The 23,963-nt window shown below is 46.8% G+C and overlaps 1 protein-coding gene across 1 annotated transcript; it reads left to right on the top strand.

Annotated features, from left to right (window-relative positions):
- Positions 1 to 1,195: 1,195 nt before the first annotated feature.
- LOC126540549 (uncharacterized) lies at positions 1,196 to 12,402 on the top strand. Its single transcript, XM_050187383.3, has 2 exons — positions 1,196 to 1,342; positions 9,575 to 12,402. The coding sequence occupies exon 2, from the start codon at positions 9,588 to 9,590 to the stop codon at positions 10,563 to 10,565; it is 978 nt and encodes a 325-aa protein (XP_050043340.1). The 5' UTR covers positions 1,196 to 1,342; positions 9,575 to 9,587; the 3' UTR covers positions 10,566 to 12,402.
- The last annotated feature ends 11,561 nt before the right edge of the window (positions 12,403 to 23,963 follow it).

Genomic DNA, 23,963 nt, shown 5'->3' with positions numbered 1-23,963 from the left:
GGAACGCTGATTTCAAAAAGCTGGGCTAGTAACCGTGAGTAACCAAAAAAGCAGTAACCGTGATTGTTGCTCAGGGCCTCGAGAACTGCGGCACACACCGCTAAATTCTGTTGTTTGTTCGCAATCGTAGCTTTGGTAGGGATGAACTTTGGGTGTAGCTACAGTAGAAAATAAAGAATATATAGGCCTTGTGTAAGTAAATTTCATTGTACATCCAAGAAGTCTTTGTTGCCTAAATTTGCTTCGTGGCCTCTATCCTGTCGCCTCTGAGAAGCTAGGCTTTTACGCACGCGTAAACTTTTGTAGAAGAACCAAATCAGGAAACAGCAGACGCGGCCACCGCGGCAGTGAGGAGATGTTCTCAGAGAAATGCAACCGGGCCACACACAACACAGTGTGATCACTGGAGAAGAAATGAAAAGGGGACGGGAAATTTGCGGGCAGGGGGTTGGGGATCAGTAGTAGCGAATGAGCGGACGGGCCAGTTTTCGGAGCTACGTTTCTGGACAAGGCCTGGATGTTTCGCGCAGTGCACGTGCAAGCAAGGGAAGAGTGTGCGTGTTGAGAGAGGCAGACAACCGAAAGAGAACAACAACAACGCGTTGTCGTCTCCTCTCACCCAGAACGTTTCTCCCGGCCTCTCGGTCTTGCCTCTCTCACGAGAGGGTTCGGCAGCGGGGCTAACGGTGGGAGATCCCCACCGCTGCCGCTCGCTGTTTCCCCTCAGTGAAAGGCGGCCTGTCGTCTTCCTCTCGCCCGCCGCTCGCTGGTCTCGGGCACCGTACTGACCCAGATTCGCGGCCAAACCCTTGTTTGCCCGCTCAGGAAGAAGAAAAAGAAGAAGAAAAACAGGGACTCTCCAGCGGCCACTGACTAATAAATGAGCCTCTTCACCCGATGCTGCTACTGCTGCTGCTGTCTCAAGGCGCAGAAGCAAAAGAAGAGAGTCTAACCCCTCGCCGGCGCTCTTTCGACTTCTCTTTCGTTCTCTATTTCTACTAGAGACAGCCAGTGGTGTCCCCCTTTCTCTTCCCGGTGTATTCCGCGGGTCTTTTTGGTCAAGTGCGGCGGGTGCGCGAGTGAGTGCGCTGCCTTAGTTTTCATTTAGCCCGTTATCCTTTCCCTTGACGTGGGCGCGCCTCCTCCTCGCCACCACTCGAGCGTGTTTTGGACACGGCGGCATATAAAAGTGAATGGGTGCCGCGTCTTACCACGAAAGGAGTGTGAACGTCTTTACTGCGGTGAGGTCTACGACGGCATCGTCTTAGCGAAACATCGGAGAACGGTTTTCTCGACTTGCTTGCCTGCCGACGTTGTGTGCGTCGATCGACGACCGGGACCAGTGAGTACCAGCCTGTGGCGCCGTCAAGGCTCGTCATTGTTACAAGACTGGAGCTCAGTCTCGTTTAACACCGGTGAAATTCACTGGTATTGCGATGCAGCGGCGGATACATGTAAATGAGTACGTTTGAGCACGTCATAGTGCTAGCAGTTTCATTGGGCTATATCTTCAAATTAACATCGTGGCGAAACAACATTCGCTGGAATTTACCGGGGACGGTCATTCCATGTAGGAATATTGTTATGGAAGCATGCTCAAGTGGCGTTTTGCGTGAGGCCGACGCTGTCGACAACTTGAAGAATGGACGATTTTTGATAGTATGGGCTCTTGCTGTGACGGAACCATGGGTAAGACCAGGGGCACCCTAAATGTCCCGACAGTCACGATTTGTACCTCTTGATGCATAGAATCCAGTATTGACAGAGTTCAGTGCGACAACACTTCATCAAGGTGCGCGCTGTCAGTCTTACCCTGAGTTCGCCGTGAGAGCAATGCACATACTTGGATGAGGGAAGCCTTCACCAGCCCTTGAGATAGATTGGTACGAAGGATGGAGGTAGGATGATGGATTAGGCGTACCTGTAACATCGTCTTGCTTCGCTTAAAGTCCTAAGCACTCTTTCAAATGATGCGCTATCACAGTATCCAAGATAGTGTCACTACCGCACATATATGGCGTGGAATCCGGTGAATTTGCGCCTTTACCGAACCATAAGTCGCCAGTACTCTTAGCCAAGATCCAAACGAAGAAGACACAGAAAGACAGACTTGACTTGATCGACTGTGGCGAACGGGGAAGGCCTTGACGCGGAGCCTTTATCATGGAGATAATGCTTCGAGAATACTTGCCCTCTTGTCCGAAATTCGGTTGCAGGCTGAGACTTTCCTTAGTGACTTACTGTTGACAAGTTTTCTGCCGATGGTCTAGCGGCACGGAAACCATGCTTGCAGTCCCCAATTTGAACAAGACGGTGAGAACATGCTAACGTAGGGCGCATGTTGTGTTGCAGCTGTTCATATGACTATATAAACTCAGTGCGTAGTTTCAAGGAGCTTGGAACATCTACCCGTACATCACGCCAACGTTCGTAAATCGAAAAAATCGCCTTCATAGACTTAGCCTAAGGGCTTGAGTTTTGTCGTTGATCAACCATCCACTCGGTCATTCAAATTTGCACGCAGTCCTTAGTGTCTTGAGTGTGAGGAGCCTTCGAATTTATTGTTTGTGGCCCGAGGCAAAGCGGAACCAAGATGTGCTCATCATAATGACAGAAACTTTCGCTCCTCCTTTAAGCAAAAGGTAATAATAATGTTAATACTGGCATGCAGAGTTGGACTTGCATGACTTCAAGACGAAATTTCTTTTCGATTGAGCCCTACTAGTAAACAAAAGAATATGAATAACAATAAATCAGTTTACATTTGTGTTATAGGTAAGGTGACCAGACGTTCCGATTTCGGTGGGACACGTCCCCATTTTAATTCCGTGGTCCCGCTGTCCCACGGCTTGTGCGCGGTACGGTGTGTTGTCCCGCTTTGGCCTCTAGGGACCCCGAGTAGATCCTAAACGCCTGCCCTTTGGGATCGTGAACTAACTGTCCACTTCTCGTGTGTGGTGGCATTACCTGCAAAATGGTCTGAAAGGCGAGCGGCAAAGAGACAGACTGCCGGAAGTGAGGCAACACTTGCAATCTGATAACGGTTGCTATAATCTGTGCTGTCGGAAAGCAGAATGTTATGCGATTACACCCTTCCTAAAACGCACGAACACTTACGATTCGTACTTTTTCTCGATTCCGCTGCAATATACTTCTCAAGGCGTTTGCTAACGACCCTTAGCCATGCCAAAGTACACTGACCACGCCGTCCTTATGTCGTCTTGCTTGTCCCGCATGCCGTTTTGGAAGCACGTAGCAAGCAAGTGGAAATTTATTGAACAGATTGAAAAAGTGTTTTTCTTCATGAAAAGAAAACTTTAATTAAATGTTGAATGTAGATTTTATCTCCAATCTCCCCCCTTCCTCTCCCCCCACCTCCCCGTCCGGCTGTGGCATCGATGATTCTGGTCACATTAGTTATAGTGTTAGATGCGGTATAACCTGTAACTGATCTCAAGGGGAGAAATGGGAGGAAAAAAAAATTATGCAATATAGGAACTTTATGAACCTGAACTATTGATAACAGTAAAAGTAAAGAATGAACCTTTGTTCGCAAATTTTTTCTATATATTGCGATCTACAAGCGGTTGGTGAACACGATATCACGGAATTTAGAATATTTTCTGGCTCCGAAGCAATAATACTTGAAAGAAATCGGATCAAAAGAGCGCATCTGAATTGAATAGGTTATTTTCATCTGTATTTACTGTTGAAGATAATTCCAAAGTGTCCATTGTTCCTGTTCATGAATTTCGATTGATGGAGCCAATTAACGTCACAATCGAAGGAATCGCAAGCCTCATTACAATCCTTAAAGTATTTTCCTCTGTTGGTCCCGGTAACATATGTTCTAAAATCCTGAAGAGCACACTATCTCTAGTAAAATATTATACCACATTTTCACGCACTCTTTATGAACAGGATATCTTCCACTTGACTGGAAAGTCGGAGAACTAATTCCAGCGTTTAAAAGCAGCAATGGAAATATGGCAGAGAACTACCGCGCTATCCCGCTGACTTGCATATGTTGCAAAATGCTTGAACACGTTGTTGAGTGAGATAACTTTATTTACAATCCGGCGATTGGGAGGCCCGTGCATGGGGGCATCAAGTATTTATGACCACCTCGAGTCTAATAACTTCATTTTTGTTAATAAACGTGGGCATGGGCAGGACATGCAATGAGGAGGGAAGATAACCGATGGTCATTAAGGGTTACGTACTGGATTCCAAGGGAAGGGAAGCGTAGCAGGGGGCGGCAGAAAGTTAGGTGGGTGGACGAGATTAAGAAGTTTGCAAAGACAACATGGCCACAATTGGTACATGACCGGCGTAGTTGGAGAAGTATGGGAGAGGCCATTGCCCTGTAGTGGGCGTAACCAGGCTGATGATGATGATGATGATGGGTTACGAAAATATTTTTCGTGTGATACGAAATTACTGGAATTCGCCACGGACTTGCACTTTAACATGGCTAATAAACTTGAAATTGATCGCACCTGTCTTCACAACTCAAAAGCATTTGCTCGCGTTGCTCACTGTTGCCTCATCAGTATGTTATCTTTTCTTGAACTAGGCTCACTAGTCATGTCTTCGCTTCGTAACTTTCTATATTTTGACAAGCAGTTCCCAGTCGTCAATAATTTTGTTTCTTTTTCTCACGTCACACCTTGTGTACCGCAGGCCAGCGTGCTAGGACCTTTACTTTTGTTGCAATAGCAATTATATGTGGACACTTCAATCGCATTTCTGCCTTCGGCGTCGCCGTGAGGTTCCATATTAAGTCCAAAAGCGATAAAATCGTCACCGCGTGCCTTATGCTGTATGCGCGAGAGAAAGCGTGCGAGGGTGAGTCGGCGATCGCGGCTCAATCGCGCGCACGAAAGAAAGGAAGGCGGGAGAAAGCGCGCCGACTTCCATCGCGCGCAAGGCTCCAGGAGTCGGGGAGGGAGAGGGACGCGTACTACTCCTGGCGGCCCGGGTAGCCACATGCGTCCTACCGGGCCGTTGTATCTTGAAAGCAATCTCCAGCGGGCGCACAGTCCTCTGTGCGCTGTGTTTTCTCGGCGTAGTTTGCGTTGGATGCGAGAGGTAGCGCGAAGGTCAATTCTCCCGCTGCTGCTGCCGAGCTTCTTCACTCCAGCGTTTTGACAGCGAGTTTCCGCGGTCATCGAGTCAAATGTGTTCATGTTTGCCTGCGCGCGCGTGACACCATGCTTCTTAATTTAGTTAGTGTGCCTATGTTTACAACTTTATACGGACCATAAAAGGACTGTCCTTACTTCGAATAGCTGTCCACTGATTTGTTATCGCAATCGATGCTTCGCCTTTCGGGCGAAACTGCGACTTTTTCTAATTTACTTTAATGACCTACCTTCTAACATTTCCTCTTGCATGCGACTATTTGCTGACGACCAGGCGCTAGCTGGGATTGTATTTCCGGAGGGTGGGGGTGGAAGGTCCCATTATTCTCTATTACGTTTCCCATGCTTGGTGCATAATAATACAACTATTACGTTGAGCAGGCCCTTGGTCTGCCTGAAGGCGTGTACGATACTGTATTTATGCAGGACGGCCATTCGAAGGCGTTTGCCTTTGTTCATAGGCGACGTGCCAGGCATAGAAGGGAGCAGGGTGCCGGCCGGAAAAATTTCGGAGGAGGGGCTGAAGCCCTGTCGGCCCTCCTGGCTACGCCACTGCTCACGACTACATCGTACACCGCGCTATTGAAAGTCGCGATGACCACCTCATCCTCCAGTAGGACCTTAGTATTGTCTATACCTGGTGTGGTAATTGGCAACTGACGCTGAACTCGACTAAGTGCACAACAATTTCTTTTAATCGTACACAGCCACTGTCTAACTTCATGTATTCTATAAACAACGTTTCGCTGCCTCGTGCGGTGTCATACAAGCACGTAGGCTTGAACCTTGCATCTGAACTTTCCTGGAAAATAAATATCACTAAGATATATGCTAAAGCGTCACAAACACTAGGTTACTTACGTCGAAATTTGCGTCATTGCTCAGCTCATGCATGAAAATTGTTATATTTAACCTTCGTCCGCCCACAACTTGAATTTTCTTTGTCAATATGGTCGTCCCATCAAGAGTATTTAATTTCAAAGCGGGAAGCCGTACAATATAGAACCGCTCGATTAATTGCATGCAACTATGACCGCCGTTCCAGTATGACAAAAATTAAGGTAGGCATTCCGCTTCAGACGTTACGCACTTGTCGTTCTGTTGCTGTTTTATGCTTAATACACAAATATATTCATAGCGTAACGCTATCCCCTCTGTCATTTGACAACTCATTACGCACACTTAGAGGTATCTTCATAATCACCTCAGCATATCAAATGCATATTTGGTAAAACTAAAGCTTTCAATTCTTCGGCTTTGCCACAAGCCATCGCACTTGAGAACGATCTTCCAGCTAACACTGTTTCAATCACTAGCCGCGAACTTTACCGCTATCATTTGTATGAACATTTTACGAACTGAAAATGTATAATGATGCCTTTGGTGTGTTCTTCTTCCTGCTCATGGTGTATTTTGTTGTATCCCCATCACTGAATGCTCCGACCGGAACCTGTGATGTACCTCTAAATAAATAAATAAATAAATAAATAAATAAATAAATAAATAAGTAACGAAGGCGAGGCGCCTGTTAATGTTATTGCTGAAAAAGCATTCTAACGTGATGTTTACTCATACGTCTATGCTGAACTAATACACACTAATATGAATTATCAATTTCTCGAAAGGAAATGGCTGCACTTAACTACAGATTTAATGTTTCACGTCTATGCGCATTGTTATACTTTCATTGTAGATAATCTTCTGGCAAAAAATAACAAACATTACGTAAATGAATACACATGAGGCGCTAGGGGACCTTGAGTGGTGTCAGCTAGTCATTGTTCCATGAGATCAGTCCCACAAAACGCGCACATACCTTGAGCAACATATGTATGCCGTACGCGAAACGTTAACAGAACACGTACTAGTCCTGAAAAACACACACATAGAGGGTTTTAATTTTTAAAAAAATCGGAGGACACCTATGCACTTATGAGCTGCGAATGTGAAAGCATTAATGCCCACTTGAACGCCGCTCAGTGGCCCTTTGAGTTATGAACTCATCGTGCGCAAGCGAGCGCATTGAGACGCTTGGTCAACGCCTCCTAGATAGCCCAAGGCCGGTGCACTTTGATCAGTGACGTCATGCTATCTTACCCGACTGCCATAGGAACGAATGAGGACGCTCCCGTGCAAACTGTGGTGATTTTTATAAATAAATTATAAATTATGGGGTTTTACGTGCCAAGACCACTTTCCGATTATGAGGCACGCCGTAGTGGAGGACTCCGGAAATTTCGACCACCTGGGGTTCTTTAACGTGCACCTAAATCTAAGCACACGGGTGTTTTCGCATTTCGCCGCAGTCACCGCTTTCGTCATGTCGGGTTTGGAAATAGAAATTTTGGCCCAAGTAGCACGATGTCATAAAGGAGAGTGCATATGCCTGCTACCTAGAAGGCGCTGGTTTAACCCAGAGGTTAAGACATTTCAGTTTTTGAGCGTGGAGTCGCAGGTTGGAAAATCGCTACCGCCAATGTTCTTTAATTCTTTCGAATTTATTCCATTATTTATACATTAATCTCTATATAGCGATTATCGAGACAAAGTCAGAACGCAGGCGAGAGCTTGCGCAGACAAGGAACGCGCGGATAACACAGGCGTCCGAGAGCGAGAACGAGGGTGACGGTGGCGTCGCGGTGATGCCCTCTCCCTTCACACAACGCCTGGCGCGGCAGCAGTTGTTCCCGTTCGCCCGCATTGCTCCGACGTGGCGTCACAGCCAATGGAAATACAGGTGCCCTTTCGCTCCAGCAGACGCCGGTTTGTTCGCTTAATGAGCCATTTGATGCTTTGGCATCAGTGAAGGTATAGTACACTGACGTACACATAGACACCACTCTTTGATAGTTTGAAGAAGCACGCACAATGCGAGGCAAAGCGCTTACTTAATTAACTACGCGCATGGTCGTTTACGCTTGTGACAGAACAGCTCGGTACCGTGTTAATATGCGCACTATAAGCAGTGACAAACGCAGAGCCCCGGTGTGTGTGTCGTTTCATGTGATTTCATTTATAGTACCTTAGGATCTCGAGGGGTGTTACATGATATTGTTGTCATGATAGCTGGTATGACCCAGAAAAACAAGTAATTTAAAAAGAAAGTACACTGTCCAGTGTCTTATGGAACGGGCTTCACGTTTGTTGGCTTCAATTATCGCTCAGCTCTCAATAAATGATAGGACGTTACGGGGTGGTAGCCGCCGGGAAATCGAACACCGCTCGTGAACGTACTCAAGATAATCACAGCAGATTGACTGGAAACAAATAGGCAAGCCAGCACTCTGGCAACAAAATCTGACGAAGCCTTATATACTTAAGTGTATAGTCACATATCTGCGTTTTAACAACAGAGAATTTGGCGTTTTAAGAAGAAAAAAAAAATAGAACGATGGTTGAGTTAGACTGCAATAAATAAAGTTACTTGTACTTTGTGCCCAAACAAGAAGTCAGTAAAAAGATCCAGAAACGGGCATCCAAACAGCTCACTGATTGCTACGGGAAAGCAACGTGCGTTAAACATGTTAGACGGCGGAAGTAGGGGGAATAATCATGCTTAGAATATCACTATTTCAAGACGCGCAGCGCGTCTCAGTGCAATATCGAACTGACTGTGCAGTTATTGCAAAGGAAGTCTTGCAGGTTCCGTGTTTTGTTCAATTTGTTCTTGCCTACTTGTCTCGGTTTTAAATCGAAGTGAACGAAAATATACTTTTCAGTTAACGTCAATGTGTCTGCACTCGTGTATATTTCTTTGCTGCATGCACCTAGGCTCACATACTTTTTCTAGTGAGAGCTACGTTGATCAACAGAGAGTTTCTTACGGTTCCCGATTCCCAGAAAGGAAAGAATTTATAAATATTCTATGTGTGGTAGTTTACTGAACAATGAAATTGCCTCAAACCTAATGAAAGAACTTTGCCTACTGCATAAAAAAAAAGGGGGGGGGGGGGTGGTGCCCGCGCTAAAACTAGGATGTTAGTATGGGGCCTGCCATAGTGGGGGCCTCTTGGCAGTTTTTGCCCTGTATTGGCGGGGTCTACTGACTATTTTTATCTTTAACATGAACCAAATGCATGGTACATGAGAATTTTTTTTTCATTTTGCCCCCGTTGAAATGCGGAAGCCGGAAAGTGGAACCCACGACTTCGTGCTTAACAAACACAGCGCCATAACCGCTTAGCCACTACGGCGATGGCTTGTAACGCTTCTAAGGCTTAATTTAGTTTATTTGGTGAAAAAAAAAAGCTAGTGAGCGCGGGTAACTCTAATGGTAAGAATGAACAAATAGCTGCTATTCAGTTCCACGGTAGAATGGCGTAGCAGTATATTTCATCAATCATGCAGAAGCCTCGATCTTCGCCCACCCATAGTTTTTGGTTATGAATGGAAAGCTCAACGACCCCCTCTTGTTTTTGTTTCATTCGCAGAACATCAAGAAATATGACGTCCCCAGGATCTGCAGTGGTGGGCCTCGCCCTATGTGCCTTCCTCCTAGCGACCTTGCCGGCTACCAGCAGTGGTTCAAAAACAGTCTTTCCGTCGTCCTCATCCTCCGATCCGAGGCGAGGCGTCATGTCCGGTGCTACGCTGTCTCGTTTCTCCGAGGAAGAAGACCTTTATGCTGACCACGAGCCGGCACCTTCCATGAGTTCGGGCTCTACCGTAAATTTTCCGGACTCTAAGGCTTCAAAAACAGGCGCCTTGCCTGCTTCCGGGACCAACGGCGGAGGAAGCGGCGCAAGTGTCTCATTCCCGAGCGGCAGCAGCAACGCCGGTAGCGCCAGCCGAGGCGAGGAACCAATCACGTTCGTTCCTCGCCAGGGCAAGGCCATCACGTTTCCGTCCTTCCCCGGAGGGTCTGGAGACAGGGCTGCTGCGAGTCTCAATGGTCTTCCACCCATACACCAGATCCCGTTTCCTGGGGGCTTCAGTGGCATGCCGAAAGCTTCGTCGCAGGGACTCCCCGACGCCAGAAGTCTGCTGAGCTCTCTCGTGGGACTCGGAGGTGCGAACGCCTTGCCCATGTCCTTTGGCAACGTCAACGTCAGCGACCTTGCAGCAGCGACGAACAGAGTCGCCGACGAGCTCTCCAGGAGCCTTAGGATGGACGTCCGTGCCGTTTCGAAGGCGCTCGCCGTCGGCGGAGCTGCGTTGGGCTCGCTAGTCTTTCTTGGTGGCATGGCGGCGATGATGATGTCCGGACTCGGTTTCTTCAACTATCCGGGACTCTACGCGGCCTATCCGTACAGCACAACGTACGGCGCGGCCTATCCGAACCAGTATAGATCGGCCAAGTCTCTGAATGGGGGGGCTCAGGGAGACGCCAAGCGGCCCGTCAATCCCAACCTGGTCCCGGCCATCAACGACCTCATCGGCAAGTTGGCCAAGGCGACGCAGGAGTTTGGCATGCCGAAGTAAAACCCGCAACGCCTCTAGTGATATGAGGAAAAAGTGGCTTTAACTTTGTTCAATATTTACAGTTTTAGAAGCCACTCCTCGATCGCGCGGTACGGATGGACACTTCCTTATTGTTTGCAGCACTTTGGAGTCAGTCGCTAGTTATACTTAGAACAGCGGTTACAACACCGCCCAGTCACCAACAACTTCTGTTTTTGCTCGACTTACCGACTGCGAAAGAACGATTGACGGAGTCGGTCTTTGAGTCTTTTTGCAGGTGGCACTCCTTTCGGGCTGAGCTCAGGATCTCCATCTTTCATGCATGAATTACAAGTAGGGCTGCACGATAACTGTCACCGGCACAAGCCGATTAGAGCCAGCGTTAGCCACCATGCACTGCCAACGAAATGACAAAAAGACATTGGTTCTCAGGTAACTGTTTCTCGGTGATCGAGTCCAGAAGCGGCGCTCACATCAAAGCTTTATTGTAAGCGTGTCTTTGAGGAATCGTGTAGCCACGGTTTCCGGCACCGCGGGAAGGCCAATTATAGCAGATGGCCGGAATTCCACGGGTCTCGGTGGTTCGTTGGGCTGCCTCTATGCATATGCCATAAACCCGCTGCGATGCTCCTGAATGAATCACATTAGAGATTTCCAAATGAGCATGGCGAGAGTCGCTCGTCAATTGTTCTGGCCATTTCTGGCCTATATGTAAAGTGCTGGGTACAGCGTCTTCGCGAATTTGAGCCGATGGGCCAAAGTGTTGAGTGCTGTATATTTGAACATGACGCGAACTATCAGGCCGGAGGCAACCGGAGAGGCAAACTAGGCTGCTTACGATTTACATGCAAGCCTTGTCACTGACCTTCACAGCGTACGACGCCCCTCTGCGCGTGCACAGTACGAGGAACTGACCAGCTGATCGGGTCAATAAGCTCCGCAAAGTCGCGGAGTGACCTATAAAACCCTGATTGCATATGGAGCGCGCAATCCCCCTGGAGAGCGAATTCTGCTCGGGTTTTCCCTGTCAACTGCTTCTTAAGGAAGACAGCACTGGCTGGACGGTCGCGCGTTGCTAAGATGTCATTCAAGTATTTTAACACCGGCAAAATGCTTCTGAAGAAATAATTTTGAACGTGGTTAAACAGAAAAAAAGGTATGATTTGATTTGACAAGAAATTTACGAAAGTATCGTCGGTTCTATTGAGACGAATTGTACACCATAAAAATAGCCTCGATTTCATGTCAATATTTCTTAGATGTTAGCGAGTACCAGGGCACGTTTTGACGCGTTCATTGAATGCTGTTTGCGTGAAAAAATGCGCAGCGGTTGATTAACACAAGCGAGCTTCGCCTCGGATATCCCACTCATCGCTTGAATATCGCACTCATGTTTCGTTAAAAACTTCGCTGTCCTTTGGACGAGCAATACGATTTCGACAGCGCATTTCGAAGTACGAGCAATGTACAAAGGAAAACGCCATTTTTATATCCGGACAATAATCAGAGAGATGCGAATAATGGGCATCTGGGTATCAGCGAATCAGCTACGTCAGATGTGTACGTCAGACGGGTGACGACATTCAAGAACGTACCTGCGACAGATAGAGTTACTAACTGCTTGCTGGAATATATTTTCTCAGCGAAACTGGTTGTTGGCGTCACGTCGGTCTCTCTGACGTTCGATTGCTTCCTGAGAATGAATCATGCGCGGCACATCTTGTTCAGTCATTAGTTCTGTTGTGCCTCTGGTGCATGCACCCACGGCGTGACGAGTTTTTTGACCCATGTCTTTATTGTACATTTACACATTATTTATTTGTTTTGCTTTGCAATAAACTTTCATTCTTGTGCATGACTACGCCTCTTGATTCCCTGCAACTCGGAAAGCGTTTCTAAAGCTTGGTGGTTCGTTAAGCAGACGCAGAACACGCAGATAGTTCTTTAAGCAAGTCAGAATAACGGGAGGACGACTGCCATTAGGTGACGACGCGGTCTACTAGCCACTGGCGACTATGCGTTGGTCACACAGAAACGTTCTGGCGCGAAGCAGCTGTAGGAGTCCGGCAACAATCTGCGCAGAGCCGGGAATTCCAAAACTGGTGGGCGAAAAAGCTGCAACAGAAATACACTAAATCAAAGTGTGTTTTCCAGAAACGCGTAGAAAGGAATCTGCCGGTCAACTTAGCTCAGCACGCGGTGCTGTTCAGACGGCCCATCAGCTGGTGCAACAAAGCCATATATTGGAATGGTTCAGTTTATAAAAAAGAAACGTTATTACATTTAAGCAATAAGAACATAATAAGCACTCATTTCAATGAGAAGGAAACAAGATATTTGAGAAAGAAAACAAGACAAGCAGCAAAAAAGAAATCCCAGTCGTTGAACAGAATGACGGAACACCATTTTATCATATTTCTTAAGACACTCTTTATGTGTTGGCTGTATGCTGGCTAACCTTTATAAGCATTTATTGGACTTACATTGCGACTGTAATTTTCTCACATTCTATTCCTTATTGTTGTCATATAGAGAAACCTACGAGAAGCAGCAATTCGCCCTGTTGTAATAATTCATTTCGAGAGTTGCTAACGAAGTTTGCTATGCAGTTCGAATGTTAGTAGCATAGATAGGCTGAAAAGAAGAAACGTGATATAAGAATGCAAGCCAAGAGAAACTACGCGTTGCGGCAATTGGGACTAAAATTCAATAAACTAAAAAAAAAAATGGGGCAGTTTCGCGACGGCGTGGTCGATGTGAAATGTTAATTCCACACAACGTTCGTCAGAGCCACGAATTTGCTTTGAAAAGCAATAATCAATGGCTATAAAATAAAGGTTACCTTGCATATCTCTCATTTATATCGACCACTTATAAGTCGTCTTTAAAATAAACCCTGAAATTTATAATATTATTTCTTGCGTTACGTTATATCGGCTTCACGTTGGAGGTCGGCAAGGTACGTATTTGTGAGGCTTCGGCGGTGGAAGTTGGTGCCGGGCTGCCAGCTGGCCACGACCGCGCCCGCTTGAAGCAGCAACTGCTGTCCGTTGCTGTTGGGGTCGAGTGAGGCCGTGCGCCAGCAAACCGATCTGCATCAAAGTACTTCCGCATGGTGTGATTGTAGCTGTCTCAGGTCTCTGACGTATCTGTTGCCAGATTGAGATTGTTTATCCGAAGGAATATTTTTTGCAGCCAGACGGAGGTTAATGCGCACCTTGCGTATCTGAAGACCTTCTCACCCCCCCCCCCCCCCTCCCCCACCACGCACGAGCTGTTAATGGTGCTGTCAGCAGCTTTACAGCACGACGACAGTGGCACCGAAGGGATCGAAGGTGCCTTGAGGCGCCCATATAATTGCTCTCCTACAAAAATGAAATATCAGCGTTCATTAATTAGGGACCATGCAGACCAATGTCCGCATTGGCATCAGGAAGGAAGGAAAGTGAAAAGTAGAAGGCAGGGAGGTTAACCAGAATAACGTCCGGTTGGCTACCCCACACCGGGGGAATGGAATAGGGGAAAGCAAAGATCACAGGGAGAGAGAGGAGGGAAGGAAAGAAGGAACGCATTGGCATCAAAGTGCTTGAAATGTAGACAGAAAAAAAGAAAATAATAAAAAATTACGTTGCAATAATTCCGCCATAAGTCTCCGGATGTAAGGGGCACCTCAACAGATACCGTGAGACATAATAAATATCACAAATCGCTACGCAGAGAAACTCTTCAGAGCATCTTCATTGACAGATTCCACGCTCACAGAGCAAAGAAATAATGTTCGCCAGGAAATAGACGGAACTGCACACAATAAAGTGGGCAACAATGCAAATAGTAGCATGCAGATTTTTCACAGACCGTCACAACACACTCAGACAACAGTGAACAGATATAAGGAAGCACCAACGCCTGGTAAGCGCATCTCCTTTCGATTCTTCAGTCAACCAATTTCCTTTAACGAACGTTCCCAATGGCTGTACTGTGCATTCTTACCTGTGTTTTTTTTTTGTCGTGTCCGGTTTAGTTATCACTTTATGCAGTTGGTCAAATTCGCTTAACATAGTGCGCTTAATTAATATCAGCCAGCTATCGAGCCAACGGATTGAGCATCAATACAGTTTCGCCAACATACAACGGTAGTTTATTTTATAGGAATACAACGGAAAAGGAATGGTCTGTTGAAAACGGTCTTCCAATTAATGCTAAAAAACTAAAGCAGTTTTGTTTCAAGCTAAAATCAGAAAATTATTCCAAAAACTTATTTGCTTATAGGGGGCTCCCAAATTGAAATTGTAAACATAATAAAAGCGCTAGCTGTCTTCTTCAGTGAGCATATGACGTGGAACACCCATTACAACTTCCTGGCCGGAAAACTGACCCAAGCTGTAGGCGCAGTGTACTGCCTTAAATATCCTCCACGCAAAATAAAAATACTAATTCACAATGCTTTATTCGTAAGTAACTTAAGTTATTGTTGTCTAGTATGGGGCATGGCCTCCAAAACCAATATAAACTGTCTCTCTATCTTGCAGAAGAAAATAATACGCTTGGTATGTAATAAGCCTTACTCAGTCACTGTTCACATACAAAATCTTTTTCAGCACCGTTTGGCCCTGACGTCGAAAGGACCTCCAGCACATGGTTAACGGTATCCGAAGTATAGCACCCCTTACGAAAATGCCATATCTGGACTGATATGAAAAAGGCCATATATGGGACTATTAAAAATTGGGCAGATATGGCCATATGTTGCACGTAAGGGCCATATATGGCCATATCTGCCCAATTTTAATATACCCATCATGGGTCCCTTATGTGCCATATGTGGCCATATCTGCCCAATATTTAATATACCTATATATGGGCCCTTTATATGTTATAGATTACCATATCTGCCAAATTTTTAATATGTCAGATATGGCCCTCTTATATGGTCATAGATGGAATCTCATTAAATTAAACATCTGGGGTTATACATGCCAAAACCACAATTTCATGATGGGGCACACCATTGTGATGCACTCCGAAACTAATCTTAATTTCCTGGGTTGTTTTAATGTGCACCCATTTCTACGGTACACAGGCACTTTTGAATTTAACCATCGAAATGCAAGCGCAGCGGCCGGTATTCATTCCTGCGCCCTCAGTTTATTAGCGCAACGCCTCAGCCACTATGGCAGGTCTGGAATTTTATACGTACATATCCTCAGTCAAAAAATTCCGTCCGCCTATTGGCTTACATGTCTCTTTGCTAACTGTAATTTCGGACCTTGACTGTCTACTAGCCCATTGCCTACAAGCCTATACATGTATATAAGCTTACATGTCTACGAGCCTGTCGTTCTATGTTTGTCGGTATGCCATCACTGTGATTGCATTACAGTCATGCAGTCTTAATCAGAATATATTCTAACACCTCAGTATGCCAGTCAGTACTTATGATGGCTCACTGTATAAGTAAGCTCACCATTCCATTTAAAACTTCAATCATGGTATGTGTGTGATATGGGAATCAGATTTATAACATATAAAAACAATATGAGCAGAGATTAAACTTTATTGCAGAAGTTTCCTACTACAGTACATCACCAAACTGCTGCAAGGCGTACCAGTGCACTGTTTTCAGCCTCTTTTCCGTTACTACCTTTGACACGGTGCTATCCACGTCGTGAAAACAGCTGCACAAAAAAATGAATCATAATCGCCATAAGACAAAAAACTAAGTAGAATACTTTCTGGGTTGATCAATACACTGAGAAACGTTGAGGAATTGAGTGTAAACGTTGTTAGTAAAAGGTCAACAAGTGATGAAAACAGTACAAGTAATAGCCATGACTGTTTGAAGCAGGCTTTGCGGCTCGCGAAAGGTCACTTGGAAGAAATGCATATTTTCAAGCAATAGTACACCATGGGCACACCAAGCTGTTTTCATTACACAGTTTTCTATTGAAGAGGCATGCAAAGAAGGATTTACCGGCACAATTGAAAACCTTATTACAAGTGTACTGGAATCGTCTAAGTACACATTTACATCCGCTAAAAAACGTACGTATTTTGACATGGAACTTTAGCGACTTCGAACGATTCGCAGAAGAGCCGAGAGGCGATACAGGCGCACGAAGTCAGTTCATGACCTTAGAGTCGCTCGACGTATACAGAAGAAAATCCAACGTCGTATGGACAGGTTGGAGGAACAACGGTGGAAGACGTTCTGCGAATCACTTGACCCCCGCAAGCCACTGTCTATCATATGGAGGACGGTGCGCGGCCTTGGCTCGTCTCCACAGCAACGACACCCATTCTCAGTCCTAGCCCTCCATCAAGGCCGCTCACAGGTCGATATAGCCGAAGATTTCTGTGTGAAGATTGCGGGCAGTGTGGTCACCATCAATAGTGAAATTCTTGGTGAGGTTCCTGCGACACGCTTTCCAGAATTGAATGTGTCCTTCTCACTTGAGGAATTGGACGCTGCTCTGGCCTCATGCAGGCGCTCATCGTCGCCAGGACCAGACGGCATCACCTACGCTGCTTTATGCCACCTAGGTGAAGATGGCCGAATCAGACTGCTGGAATGTTATAACCAGTCATGGAATGATGGCGTCGTTCCTGAGCGGTGGAAGTCCAGCCGCTTGATACCACTCCTGAAGCCTGGAAAGTCGCCACTTGACCTAGCGTCCTACCGACCCATTGCGCTGTCCAGCTGTGTTGGGAAGGTCATGGAAAGAATGATTCTCACCCGCCTAGAATGGTATCTTGAGCGCCACAACGTATACCCCGGTGTCATGGCTGGTTTTAGAAGAGGCCGTTCCTCTATTGACAACGTCATCGACCTAGTCTCGTCTGTACAACAGAAAAAACACCACACGCGTATATCGGTTGCACTATTCCTCGACGTGAAAAGCGCCTATGATAATGTAACGCATGAAGCCATCCTTGATGCCCTGGAAAATAATGGAATAGGTGGACGCATGTTTCGGTGGATTCGGAGCTATCTATTCAAAAGATCCTTCTTTGTGCACAGTGCAGATGGCCGAACTGCTGACCGTGGCGTCCCTCAGGGTGGGGTTCTTAGCCCCACTTTGTTCAACCTTGCAATCCGTGGCCTTGCCGACGTTCTACCACTTACAGTAAACCTTTCCATATATGCTGACGACATATGCATATGGGCCTCGACAGTTACACGTCTCCAGGTGCGTGCACGGCTCCAAAAAGCAGTGACCCTAACATCATCGTACCTGCGTGCGCAAGGCCTCAGCATTTCGACCGAGAAGTGCGCCTTAGTCGCCTTTACCCACAAGCCCATGACCTGGTACCCCATTTCTATTGACCACCAACCAATTTCCTACGCAAAAACTCACCGATTCCTAGGCGTTATTATAGACAGAGACCTTTCACGGAGCCCCCACATCCCATATTTGAAGAAGAGGCTTACTTCTATCTCCCATATACTAAGGTTTCTTGCCGGTGAAACGTGGGGCACATCCGTGGCATCTATGCTTCAACGATACAGGACGCTCTTCCTAGGATACTTGCGATACAGCACACCAGTGCTGTCCAATGCTAACAAAACTAACATCCATGTCCTAGAGAGCATTCAAGGCCAAGCCCTTCGAACATGTCTGGGGCTACTTCGAAATGCTTCAACCGTGGAAACAATTGCCACCGCGAGAGACCACCCAATAAGGACCTATATAGATATCGACGCACTCCGGGTGCATGTTCGCCATATATCCAGAGTCCCTGACCACCATCTCGCTCGCTTGCCTGAGAAAAGACCCAGGGCAGCGTTCTCCAGATCAATTGCGGCTAACCGGCACTTTTGTCTTTGAGGCACTCACCCGCAACAAGAACGCCATCCCCTATGTGGTGCTTGAAGAAGCCTCCTGGGTACCTTGCTGTTCCAGGAATAGTGAATAAAGCTAGCCTGACCACCGCGGCTCTCAAGCAGATCACATTGGAACTTCTGCATTGCTCATACGCTAATCGAATTCATGTTTACACGGATGGTTCCGTTTCGGAAAATTCTACGGGCGCCGTTGTTCTACCATCTCAATGGGTCGTCATCAAGTTTAAGACATCACACGTTACGACATCTACAGGCTCTGAACTGGCCGCTCTTCGCGCTGCTGTCGAATACATTGAAAAAGAACCGCCCAACAAATGGGCAATATTTTGTGACTCGAAAGCAGCCCTCCAGAGCTTGCGAAGTTTACGACGTGGCAATTATGAACAGCTGGTGTCACAAATCAACGAAACCTGCCATTGCGCTTCTGAAAGAGGACATGACATCATATTTCAGTGGCTGCCGGGACATTGTGGCGTCGTTGGTAATCACCTCGCCGATGACGCTGCCCGAAGTGCCCAGGCTGGCTCACTGACACTCCTTATACCTTTATCCAGAGTCGATGCTGCAAGAGAGCTTCGTAGTCTCGCTCGTACAATCACGTTAGGTTGCTGGCATACACCACAGAACTCTAAGTGTCGTTTACACAGCCTCGACCCATCACTGAAACTTACATTACCAGCGAACCTTCCATGACGTGACGCAACACTGCTGTGTCGGCTGTGGGTAGGAGTAGCATTCACCAACTCCTACAGCTATCGTATTGGAATGGCGGATTCACCAATGTGCGCTAAGTGCAAGTGTGAAGAGACCATCAGTCACCTTCTGTGCCACTGTTCTCGCTTCGATAATCAACGCGAGACTCTCCAGTGTGCCTTAAATAGACTGGATGACAGGCCATTTACGGAAGCGAAGATCTTGGGAGCCTGGCCTCACAGTTCATTGGCCCAGAAAGCAGTTCGAGCGCTTTTTCGCTACCTGAGGGCAACAGACTTGAGTGCCCGACTATAGACATCCTACACCTAAGTTCTCTCTCTCCCTCTTTCACTCCCCATTCCCCTCCCCACGTGTAGGGTAGCAAACTGGACTCAGTCTGGTTAACCTCCCTGCCTTTCCGTCTTCCCTAGTCTCTCTCTCTCTCTCTCTATTGAATAGCAGCCATAATCCCCAAAACGGCTAAGCCCTACTGCGTGCTTGCTGGGTTAAATAATAATAGTACAGACTGTAAGTATGCACACAATGAAAATTCACATATCCCCCTCTCCCACACAATGACTATACTTGCAAACAAGCACTGCAACCAGTGGCCTGATTTTGATTTCCTTCGACTAATAATAATGGCCAGCTGCGGATGCCAGCTGTTCTCTGGCACTACCAACAATGGAGTTATCTAGCACTATGTGCACAAAGCTAGTATTTTCCATGTTTTCTTTTTGTCAGTCGGGGCCGTTGGTCGTGTCGCACATGCATGGAGTGATCACACTCAGCCTGCCACAGGAGGTGGTAAGCAAGCTACCGCACCGGATTCAAGCTCAAAGCTGTTCAGCATGCTTTGTAGAACGGCAATTGTCCATTGGGAAGGCACTTCAGCGTCAACGAAGTACGCACCTGCTGTTAGAGACGGCAGCATAAAAAGCCGAATACTACCTGCAAGACAAGCAGGAATTTCTGTAGACCACACATCCATCAAAGCGTACAGAGAATGACATTGAATTGGAAAGGCTTCGTGCACTACGTCGCCGAGCTGAAAGGAGGTACAGGTGCACGAAGTCAATTCTTGACCCCAGAGAAGCTCGGCGCATGCAAAAGAAGATCAAACGCCGAATAGATAAGCTAGCGGATCAAAGATGGAAATGTTTTTGCGACTCACTAGACCCCCGCAAGCCATTGTCCTGTGTGTGGCGTACCCTACGGGGTCTTTGCTCAAGTCCCCAGCAACGACACCCATTCAACGCCCTTGCTCTCTATCAAAATCGCCGTGAGATAGACGTCGCAGAGGAATTTTGTGCGAACGTCGCCGGCGGTACAGTTTTAGTCCCTCACATGTCTCTAGGCAATATCCCCGGCCCACGAGATGCAAGTATGGACGCTCCATTCTCTATGGAAGAGTTAGAAGCTGCTATGGCGCTATGCAGGTGTTCGTCTTCACCAGGGCCCGATGGCATAACATATACTGCTTTGCGCCACCTAGGCAGAGAAGCACGAAGAGAACTCCTCAGCCTTTTTAATAGTTCATGGCAAGATGGTGTCGTCCCACAGGAATGGAAACGCAGCCGCCTGGTACCGCTTCTAAAAGCAGGAAAGTCACCGCTCGAACTGGCATCCTCACGGCCTATAGCTCTTGCCAGCTGCGTCAGGAAGCTCATGGAACGTATGATCCTCATGCGTCTCGAATGGTACCTTGAACACCACAAAATTTACCCTGACTCTATGGCGGGATTTCGACGCGGTCGTTCATTGATTGACAGTGTCATCGATCTACAGTGAACTCTCACTTGAGTTAACTTCAAGGGACCGAAGGAAATAGTTCACTTAACTGAAAGTTCACTAAACTGAATATTCACTAGACCAACATAAGACATGGCATACAGAGTAAAAAGTTTGAAGTGCAATTCATGGAGCAAAAGAAATGGCATCCATAGTGTTAGAAATGTGTGAAATGCAATTTGTACATATCAACAAGTACAAGGTTCATAACAGTTATAATGCTGCCTTTCTCACTCAGAAAAAGAATCTGTAATCTTCTTCTGCACTTGTTCTTTTAAAGCACAGGAAGTAACAAACTGTCCAAAGAGTCAATGTTCTTGTACACTTCTTCTGGCACAGCTTGCTGCGTCGACACAAAGTCTTTCAACTTTCCAATGTACTCTACAACCTCAGCTAGAGTTATAGGGTTGAAACTGGCTCGGCAGTTGCCTCTTCTTCGTCGCACTCTTCTTCTTCTTCAGGACGAACACTGGAAACAATCTTCAGATCCGTCTGTCCAGCACAGGTAATCAGTGCACTGTCACACTGTGCATAATCTTCAAACGAAGTATCTGATCGTAACTGATAAGTTACGATCAGATAACTGAGTAAGTAACTGATCGCAAAAATAAGCCTTGGTCCTCTGAGCGAGTTCGTTAAACTGAAATATTGACTTCCGATATTCGTTCAAGTGAAACATTTTTGCATAGAATCTATAAGAAAACTGCCGGGAATTTTTAAAAAATTCGTTATTCTGAAATATTCGATAAACCGACGTTCGTACAACTGAGAGTTTACTGTAGTATCATTTGTGGAACAGCAAAAATCTCGGAAGCGATTATCAGTAGCACTCTTTCTTGACGTGAAAGGCGCTTACGACAACGTTTCCCATCAAACCATTCTAGACGCACTTTTGACAATTGAACTAGGAGGGCGAGTATATCGATGGGTCAGTAACTACTTGACACAAAGGTCCTTGTTCGTACGAACGGAAGATGGTCCGACTACCGACCACTAGATATGCCGAGGCGTTCCCCAAGGCGGTGTTCTAAGCCCTATTCTTTTCAACCTCGCGCTTCTTGGGCTGGCCCAATCCCTACCGGAAACAGTGAGTGTTTCAATCTACGCCGACGACATCTGCATCTGGACATCAGCGGTCACTCGCCTGCAGGTTCGCGCATGGCTACAGAAAGCAGCAACACAGGCATCTGACTACCTTCACACACAAGGCCTTACCATCTCAACAGAAAAATGTGCGTTAGTCGCTTTTACGCGAAAAGCGATGACTCCTTATCCAGTATGAATCAATGGTCAGCCTATCTCCTACAAGAGAAATCACCGGTTTTTGGGCGTCATTGTAGACCGGGACCTCACTTGGAGCCCTCATGTTGCCCACTTAAAGAAGAAGCTCACATCTATTGTCCACGTCTTCAAGTTCATCGCCGGCAAAACATGGGGATCGTCAGTGGGCTCCATGCTACAGTTATATCGAGCACTGTTCATCGGATTCCTACGCTATAGCTCCCCCGTGCTTGCTAAATCATGCAAGTCAAATCTTCGAGAACTTCAGAGCATGCAGGCGCAGGCACTACGTGTTTGCCTAGGCCTTCCGCGCAGCGCCTCAACAGCTGGAACCATTATAATGGCTAAAGACCATCCGATCACGACTTACATTAGCACCGAAACGCTTAGAGCCCATGTTCGTCATGTTTCACGGATGCAGTCAAGCTCTCTTGTGTGCCTGCCAGAACGACAACCACAGGCGTCCTTCTCCAACAAGGTCAGCATCCATCGTGCCTCCTTACCATCGGGTTTCACACCCTCTGCACGTTCAACCTCAGCTTTGTGGTGTTTAAAACAACCTCAAGTGCGTCTTACGGTTCCAGGGATAAGAAAGAAGACCGACCTGCCTACCTTGGCCTTGAAGCAAGCAGCTCTGGATTGTTTGCACACTTTCTACTTTGATCGAGTACACATATGTACGGATGGCTCTTCCACTCAGACCAGCTCCACCAGCGCAGTGGTTATACCATCACGATCACTAAGCATCCAATACAAGATTTCTCACTTGACAACATTGACTGGTTCGGAGCTTGTTGCCCTCCGAGGTGCCGTTGATTATATTAATAACCAACCGGCTAATCGGTGGGCTATATTCTGCGATTCGAAGGCGGCCTTACAATGTCTTCTGGCATCTCTTCGTCGCGGGTCATGTGAACAACTCGTGTCGGAGATACGAGAAATGCACCATCACATGATCGCGAAAGGACACGACGTCGTGTTTCAGTGGCTGCCTGGTCATTGCGGTATCTGCGGCAACGACCTCGCTGACGAAGCTGCTAGAAAAGCACACGAAGGAGCAACCTTTGTTTCAATACCTTTATCGCGGACCGACGCAGCCCAACACTTAGGCAAGCTAGCGCACTCTTTGACATTGGAGAAGTGGCACACACCTGAATTCACTCACCATCGCTTGCATTCCCTCGACCCCTCTATGCAACTGCGGTTGTTACCAGGTCTTCAGCGAAATGAGGAAACAGTGCTGTGCCGCTTACGTTTGGGCGTCGCATTCACAAATGCTTATGCATTTCTGATTAGAATGGCTGATAGCGCCGAGTGCAATGCCTGCGGTGTCGAGGAAACCATAGAACATCTACTGTGCTACTGCCCATCTTATGAAAATAAAAGGCAAGACCTCTGCACAGCTCTCAATCAGCTAGATGGAAAGCCGTTCACCTTGAACAAGATCTTGGGATCATGGCCTCGCATATCACAGCTACAAAAGGCCACAAAAGCGCTGCTGCGATATTTGAAAGCGACCGGACTGAGTCAGCGTCTGTGATCCGGACTGAGTGACCGACTGATATCTCCAGTGGACTTCCTCTTCTTTTAATCTTTCCGTCCCCCTTTCCCTTTCCCCAGTGTAGGGTAGCCAACCGGGCTCAGTCCTGGTTAACCTCCCTACCTTTCATTTATAATTTTCTCTCTCTCTCTCTCTCCGTAGACCAAAGACTGATTTTTACCCGCAAGTTGAAATAGCAGTGCTTTAGGGCTCAGAAGTCTCTGGTTATACAGCTGTGCTATTTGAATTGAAATAATACAGAACAAGGCTC

Source organism: Dermacentor andersoni, chromosome 2 (genome assembly GCF_023375885.2).
Source record: "Dermacentor andersoni chromosome 2, qqDerAnde1_hic_scaffold, whole genome shotgun sequence".
Classification (NCBI taxonomy): domain Eukaryota; kingdom Metazoa; phylum Arthropoda; class Arachnida; order Ixodida; family Ixodidae; genus Dermacentor; species Dermacentor andersoni.
This window is presented reverse-complemented; position numbering and strand designations above follow the sequence as displayed.